General features: G+C 38.4%; 1 protein-coding gene across 1 annotated transcript in view; it reads right to left on the bottom strand.

Annotated features, from left to right (window-relative positions):
* Positions 1 to 4,628: 4,628 nt before the first annotated feature.
* Positions 4,629 to 8,858, bottom strand: part of HECA (hdc homolog, cell cycle regulator) — a 45,152-nt gene continuing 40,922 nt past the window's right edge. The window contains exon 4 of the mRNA XM_061428143.1: positions 4,629 to 8,041. Within this exon, the coding sequence (XP_061284127.1) occupies positions 7,877 to 8,041 (165 nt within the window). The 3' untranslated portion in view covers positions 4,629 to 7,876. The remainder of the gene's footprint in view (positions 8,042 to 8,858) is intronic.

Genomic DNA, 8,858 nt, shown 5'->3' with positions numbered 1-8,858 from the left:
TGGAGTTATTCATTATTTTCTGGATCTAAGCCCTTTTCTTCCAGTTTGTGGCTTTTTTTTTTTTTCTCAATGTCTTTTGAAAAGCTCTTAATTTTAATAAAATACAACTTATCTTTTTTAGATTTTACATTTATGATCCACTTTTAGTTAAATTTTTTTAATAAGGTAAGAGTCTTGATCCAAGTTTGGTTTTTCACATATGGATATCAAATTTTCCAGCTCTATTTGTTACATTCTCTTCACTGAATTCTTTTTATGTCTTTGGCAAAAATTAATTGCCCATCTATGTAAGTGTGGTTTACTTTTGGACTCTATCCTTCCATTGATCAGATTGCCCACGTCTGTGCAGGCTTTCCTGGTGGCTCAGATGGTAAAGAATCTGCCTGCAATGCAGAAGACATGGGTTCAATCCCTGAATCAGGAAGACCCCATGGAGTAGCAAATGGCAACTCACTCTAGTATTCTTGCCTGGAGAAATCCACGGACAGAGGAGCCTGGCGGGCTGCAGTCCATGGGATCCCAAAGAGTCAGACAGGACTAAGTGACAATACTTTCACTTTCCCATTTCTGTGCCAACTGTAGCAATCTTTTAACTTTTTTGATTTACCAACCAGCTCATGTCTAGGTTTGTCTAGGGGCTTTTACTGTATTCCTGCAACGTAGGAGACCTGGGTTCAATCCCTGGGTTGGGAAGATCCCCTGGAAAGGGAAATGGCTACCCACTCCAGTATTCTGGCCTGGAGACGTCCATGAACAGAGAAGCCTGGTGGGCTACAACCCATGGGGTTGCAAAGAGTCAGACACAACTGAGCCACCTTCACTTTACTATATTCCAGTGGTTAAGAAAACTGACAGGAAAGGGAAGGCAGAAGAAAGGACAAGATGGGCAGGTAGAAAAAAGAGAAAGCAAAGGTATCACAACAGGTAATTAGGACAAAGATTAGAAAAAGCTGACACTTCCAATAATAAAAAGTGGCTTTTTCTCAACTCTGCCATCAACAAAGACCACCCCCCACCTAACAGAACTCATGTTTTGAAAGGTTATGTCTGTAAAATAAACAGCATTAGATATTAATTTATGTTCTCATATATTATTCATCAAAGGCATATACCATTGTTTCTGAACAGTATGGGATAACCAAGGTTGCTGTAACTCATGCCAAAAATAAACTGACCTTTTAGATATCCTGTGCAGTCTTGCGATAGGTAACATTCTGATCCCCATGAAGTTTTGTGAAATAGTCACAGAAGCCCCTGGGACTGCCACTGTCTCACTCTTGGCCCAAACCACTCTCTTTTGAGAGCCATGGGTTCTTCTGGAGCTTCAGACAAACTCCAGCCCAGGGGCTTCATCTGGCTTTACTTTCTCCGTCAACCACCTGCAGTGTCATCAGAGCCTCAGAAAAATACAGGATTCGCTGATGTGATAAAAAATAACAAGAAAGTGTAAGGCATCGATTGCCAATCCATGGTTTTACAATAATTAGGAATGCCACTAATGATTAGCTCAAGAGATAACCCCTACAACCATGAAAAAAATTTCTCTCTCTCAGCACTACAAATAACCAGTGATCAGGTAGAGCAACTCAAAAAAGTCTGAAATACTAGAGCTTCAGACAAAGAGTACTGAAGAGAAACTGAACATGAAACACACCAAGAGCAACTGTTTGAAAACTTAGTCAAAAGGGAAAACCCTGTCCCAGTTGGGGAGACCAAAGCTATCAAATCTGACAGCCGTGACATGTTTGAATCCAGAAACATCTTAAAGTCAGATCCCAAGTGAAGAATGACAGATTCTTAATGTAGACTGTTACAATGTCACCCGACACTGAGACACAGCTCTCTTCAAGCAATGACTGATTTTAACAAAAGAACAGCAGTCAACAAATAACACACAAAAAATGAGGGAAAAGACACAATTATTCTGATTTCAAATATTCTTTCTCCTCTTTAGAAGTTAGAAGCGTTCCCATTTGTTTTCTTCTTTCTAAAAATAGGAGATGTTTTCCCATGTGCTAGTCACCCTCACACAGGGGGCTCAGTAAGCCTCTCAGAATTACTTGCATTTTAGCACCACTGCTGCTGAAGTGAGGGCTACTGTACCTGTGAAATCCAGCACCTTGTCAAAGGGCTTCCCCTATGGCTCAGTGGGTGAAGAATCCGCCTGCAATGCAGGAGACACAGGAAACAGGAGTTTGGTCCCTGGGTCAGGAAGATAGGCTGGAGGAGGAAATGGTAACCCACTTCAGTATTCTCAAAAATCCCATGGACAGAGGAGCCTGGCAGGCTACAGTCCATAGGGTTGCAAAGAGTCAGAGGCAACTAAGCACACACATGCCTTGTCAAAACAAATCCAAAGCTCTCTCTCAACTGAAAACAAACTACACGCTCACTGATGTCATTTTGAGAAACAGGAGAGGAAATCCTGACTTAATTCCCAGTCAGCCATTAACTGTTCAGACTTATTTATGTAGATTTAAGATCTCTGGCAGAGAAGGCAATGGCACCTCACTCCAGTACTCTTGCCTGGAAAATCCCATGGATGGAGGAGCCTGGTGGGCTGCCGTCTATGGGGTCGCACAGAGTTGGACACGACTGAAGTGACTTAGCAACAGCAGCAGCAAGTTCTCTGGGCCTCAGTTTATCTTTAAGATGAATGTAACAGTCAATAAGATTGAAACAAACAAATGAAAATAACAAAACAGAGAACAAAACTACTGGTTACCAACAGGGAGAGGGAAGTGGGGAAGGGCATGATAGAAGGGATTAAGAGGTACAAATTACTATGTATAAAATACATAAGCTTTAAGGATATATGGTACAGCACAGGGAATATAGCCAATCTTTTACAATTGTAAATGGAATATAATCTATAAAAACACAGAATCATTATGTTGCACATGTGAAACTAATATTGTAAATCAACCATACTTCAATTAAATGTATGTGTGTGTATGCTCAGTTGTGTCCAAGTCTTTGCAGCCCTAGCCTGCCAGGCTCTTCTGTTCATGGACTTTTCAAGGCAAGAATACTGGAGCAGGTTACCATTTCCTCCTCTAGATCTTCCCCACCCAGAGATCACACCCGTGTCTCTTGCACTCCTGCACTGGCAGGCGGATTCTTTACCACTGAGCCACCTGGGAAGCCCACACACATACACACACACACACACACAATGTGAACATGACAAAAAACACAGTCCTGGCTCTAAATTCTGGGATCTCTAATTCTATGACTGTTATAGCTATGAATTTTCTACTTTTAGGCTTACGGGGAATGTAATTAGATAATTCCAAACTTGATTTTAGTTATGATCTAAACTTTCAAACAACTGTATCAAAACCCCTGGCATGATGTCCATCACCAGGAAATGGTGCTATGGGGCCAGATTCCACTTGGACTCCACTTGAATACTGACAAATGTAATCAGTATTTTTACTGAATACCATGAGACAAAGTGCTTTGTTTATTTTTGCTGTCCCTGAGACAATACCAAATTGAGCTTATATGAATTAATTATCACAGTGTCAAAGATTGTCATTAGAATAAAAGTATCCTTTAAAAATACATTATTTCTAGTGTATCTGTATGACACTTTACTATCTTCAAAGATATTTCATATTCATTAGATAAGGTTTATCCCAGGTATAGAGAACTGAAAGAACATAAAAAGAATAAAAGCTCAAGCAAAGCTTTTTTTTCTTCCAAAATTTAACTCTTTACTAGAGAAACAGCCTATAAAATTAGCAAGCTAACTGCTGCTAAATTTAAGTCAAAGCTACATATGCAAGATTTAAAGAAATGGAAACCACTAAGAACAAATAAAATTTTCCTCCATTAAACATAATTCTTAATAATTGGTTTAACTTTTTTTCTTTCTACCATAGTAAGAACTATATGTTCCTTACAATTGCAAAGGAATTTTGTTGAAATAAATTACATTATTAGCAATCATGATATCCCAAGTCATTAAGGCTTTGAATAAATAAAATGTATATCTCAGATGTCTGTAGGAAATAATGGTAAAACAAGCTTGGAATCCCCTGGAGACTCTTTCCTCACCCTCCTTTCCACATGTTATTATGTACTCTAATCATTTTGTGGATTTCAATTCTTCAGCTAAGAATAATATGTGAAATGAAGGGAACAAGGAAATTTGAAACATAAGTTAAACTAGATCACAGTGCCTCAAAGTCAGCAAGAAGTTTAACAACTCAGTTTTCATTTTCTTATACCGAAGAAGGATATAATCTAGTCTTTTCATTATGCAAATTGTTGCAGGTCTAAAAACAACAACAACAAACTGTAGAATAGGATTATCTACTTAGTCAGATATAATTCCCTATAACCAGAACAATAATTATGGATCCTCCACATGGAACCAACTCTGTTATACAGAATGCTTATTTTGTTGTAAAGGGAATGTGTATGTGACGCATCACTTTTAAACAGCAAAAAAAGTTCTGAGTTTTTATTAGCTGCAATAGGGACTTTGAAATAGCTACATGAATAGTGACCAAACCATAGGAAAGACTTCTCTATTATCTTTTCTGACCAAACAATCCCACACTCAAAAACCTAAAATCCCAACAGAAAATAAAGTGGCACACTAAAGAGAGAATACAATATTAGTTTCTGAAATTTTATTATTTTTAATACATACATTTCACAAACAGAAACCTGCTACCACCACACAATTCCAAATGTTTCAATTTTATCAACATTCTTTAACTATTTACACTGTCTTCTCTCAACAAAAGTGCAATCCAAGACATCTTGACAAGAAATCTTTACTGACAAGAATGTATTTTTGAGCTGGTGTTAATGATGCCCACCCATTATGTTTTCTTTCAATGATCTGGAATAATAATAAAGTCAACAGGACACAGAGATGAGTTGGGTTAGGCAGCATCCTTTTACAGGAACCAAAACACTGAACAAGAGCACTTTCTCCTCACCTCCTCCCCAACCTCTGACTGCAATGACCCAACAGCTGCTACCATGAGACTAGAGAAGAGCAAACTGGAGTGACTGACCCGAACACAGGAGTAGAGACTGCATGTTAAGCACTGATCTTACAGGACAAAACGAAAGATTTCAGCAAGTTAGTCTGGGTGCTCTAACAAGTTATATTAAAAGTTTATCTGTTAGTTTTAGGATTTAAACACCTAGGAATATTCTGTTTGGAGAAAGCTCTTTCTTAATTACAATGGGATAATTCAGCCCACTCCCTAACTTCATGGCCATAGGTGTATCAATTGCTTCAAATGCAACCAGAAAACACAAGAGAGTGAAGAACTGAGCTAGCCTGAAGAGAAGATGACAATACCATCAGAAATAGTCATCCCACTAAACTAAAGCAGGTAATTTTATTTGTTCAAGGTTTAACTCTTAAAAATAATGATAAAACAAGTTAAAGTATATAAAAATTACCTATAAGTGGGTTCATGTCTTTGAACACTATTAGAAAAACAGAAAATGGACCTCTTGGATGACTAATATCCTTTAACATCTGAACCTCAACCAAAATAATCATCTTTTGTGGTATATTCCAATTCCTATCAAGGTACTCAGAGCAAAGGACTTCTAGAAAGTATGATGAAAATATTAAGGTCAGCAGATTCCAAAATAAAATTTATTCTTCACATGGTTGCGTACTCAATTATATTTTATTCTCAAATCTGCCAAATTTTCCATTTTAGACAAGAATGCAATGCCATAAAGGCATAGCAATTTAGCACCCACAGAATCCTAACAGAACCATCAAAATAAAGGCCACAAGCAAATTTTACTCAACTACAGTGAAACCTCCTCATACTTATTTCTCCAAAAGTAGACAACAACGTAAGGGGAAAATACTGAATGCATCTACACTTGCAATAGTTTTAGGCTGAGGGGCATGTAGGTGATCTACATGTAAGCTTTTAAGCTTCAGAACAATAATACAAGCAGGTTTCTCTTTAGAAATTTAGGTGGGTTTAAGAACAGCATTACAAATATTTTACTACTCATCTGAAATTCAGAAATAAAATCCAATGGTACGCTGAAGACAAGAGAAACTCCTCAATTTTTTTATACCTGGTACATGACAGAGAATCAATAGGGAAACAGCTGATTCAGTTACAGTTTTATGTATCAAAGACAGATTTGCAAGGGCTATGTCCTATAGACCTCTTTTCCTTGCATCAAACACTGTCAGGCTAATAACAACTTGCTGCGTCTTATGAGCATTGAGCATTTCCCCCCACTGTGAAATATTCTTCAGATCATCAAATATCAAACTAGATGCAAACTAGATGTGGTCAGCCAAATTATCATCATCCAAACCGAAAGACGAAGAGTATTAGTCAAACTCTCACAGTCAGCTATGTTTTTTCAAACAAAACATCAAATATTCCATGTAGCAGAACTGAAACTCACTTGCAATGATGCCTAAACACTTCTGAGAGGAAAAACAACTGTGTTTTCTTGGAGGTGAGAGGGGGAAATGATATAAACTAAGTAATAGAATATATCCACATAACCCCAAATTTAGTTATCCATAAAAGGATATTCTCAGCATCCTTATAACACATATGTGTATTATAACTAAAATTACCAAATTCATTTTTTGAGAAATCATATTCCAATTCCAGTTTTATAAAGATAAGGGGTGTCAGTCTATTTAAATCAGGAAACTCTAATAAACAGAGGCTGTATTTTAGAAAGCTCAATGCTCTGACTAACAAAGTTCTATAAATTACCATCTTTTTCAATAGTGGTAAGGTATCATGGAGATCTTTAGAATAATCTATGCTCAAACATATTGTTATGCATTTTAATTGGTGATCTTCCAAAATGAAACACTTTAAAGAGAAATACTAAAATTATTCTTTTCCTCAAAGCTTCACAAATAATTTTTTTCCATTCCTTCTGAAGGTCAAATCTTTGATTTTGGAAACTCAGCACTAACAGAGTAAAATGCAGCCATAAGCAGTTTCGGGGGAAGCTAAGTGTGGCAATGACTGCTTGTGAAACTTACCAGTTAGGGTCTGTGGCTGTGAGAAGAATCTGACATCAAATGACACTTCGACAGTACAAACCTATATAAATCAGTACCGCCCAAATCAGGTTATTCATGGAATTCTCCTTACAAGCTTGTTTGACCAACCTCAAAGATACAATTCAAATGACAGCGTTCTGCCCTTTGGCCCTCTGAGTCAGTGTGCATCATTTCCAAATTCTTTTAGCATATTCTTTGTTACGGGTCAGTTTTACCTAAAAATATGTGCGACACCCATTGTTTTCATATGTCTTATAATTTGGATATTATTTTCAGTATGAAAACTGGCTGCTAGAATACAACAGGGATAGAATCAGGGCTCATGTCCACTTCCCAGTGATCTGTCGGTGAGGGGAAGCGGCAGGTCAGTGTGTGCTGCAGAATGCCAAACCAAAGAGGACAAACACACCATCAGCTCTCCAGGCACAGGTTACATTCACTTGTCACATGTTTTTCCCAAGGCCCAGAGAAGACTTAAAAGTGGATCTTTAGACAGTTAACATTTTCTTCCCAACTCCTTCCATGCTCTCAGTTTACGACCATGTAATCCTTTTCCTAAATTCACCCCATCCTCCCCACCACCCTAAAAGCTGCCTGAGAGACTCTTAGTGATAGCGAACCGTTCCCCCAAGCTCACAGGAGTACCTGGCTGGGTGCTGGTCATGACCACAGACTAACACGTGGGAGTCAAGAGAGGGCAAGGGGCAGGCACAAGTACACAAAGGAACTCTCCTTTCAATTAGAAAAGAAATGAATGTCACAGAAGGCTTCCCTAGAAAAGATATGTAACAAAGTAATATCAATAAAATAGCTATTACTAAAGCAAAGCTTTCATCAATAAGCTTCAAGAACTTTGAAGGAGGAAAATGGCTTCACGAAATGGTAGTCCAGGTTGCCACAGTGTGGACACTGCTGGACGTTGCTGTACTCGGAGAAGTACTGCATGCCAATCCGCACGTCGATCACCGGCTTCCCACAGTGCTTACAGTTCAGGCGGGCCTGTGGGGGGAACACAAGATGCCGTGAGCCACACTACCCCTCTGCACCCCCAGCATTGCCAAACCACACTCAAGACTGCTTACCTGGGAAACTGATCAAGAGTTTAATAAAGCATCCCTTTATTACCCCAAACAGAGTGGGCAGAGCATCAGATAAGCATGAGATATTATACACGCAAATATTTACCCATCAGCCTAAAAGATTAACGATTCTTCATTTCTCTCCTGATGTGCAGCACTGCTTGTAATTACTCTACAGATGGGAAGAAAATTCTCGACCTGTACTGCCTAAACTTCTCCAGTAAAACTCCTAACAATCGAAAATCTCTTCCCTGTGGGTTTTAATAAGTGGCTGAAACCAACCTCTCTCATCCAAACCTGCATGAAATTTCTTTGAAGATTGTTTTTGAGTTTATTTCTTAAATGTATATACATTTTTCATTCTACTCCTAACTACACTTCTGCTTTCTTTGAGGTAAAAATAAAATTTCCCTCAAATACTCTAGTAAAATTGAGGATCTGGAAATAAGGGCCATGTTTACGCTGAGGCTTCTGGAACCTACGAGAACACTGTGCCTTCATTCATGCCCTGGCCTCCCTCTAGCAGCACCAGACCTAAGCTTTCAGCAATAGGTCCAAGGACTTCAGTGAATAATAGGAAATTATAAAGTACAGCAGGCTCTCAATTTAGATGCATTCTAAAACCACTTCATCCTCAAAACGCTCCCATAAGTAGGTAGTAGTATATCAATTTTAGATGATCATACTGAAGCACATGGTGATAAAGCAGAAGGGCTGAGATCTGAACCCCAGTAGCT

Source organism: Bos javanicus, chromosome 9, assembly GCF_032452875.1.
Source record: "Bos javanicus breed banteng chromosome 9, ARS-OSU_banteng_1.0, whole genome shotgun sequence".
In the NCBI taxonomy this organism is placed as follows: Eukaryota; Metazoa; Chordata; class Mammalia; order Artiodactyla; family Bovidae; genus Bos; species Bos javanicus.
The sequence above is the reverse complement of the archived record's forward strand: the minus strand, read 5'-3'. Positions and strand labels throughout refer to the sequence as shown.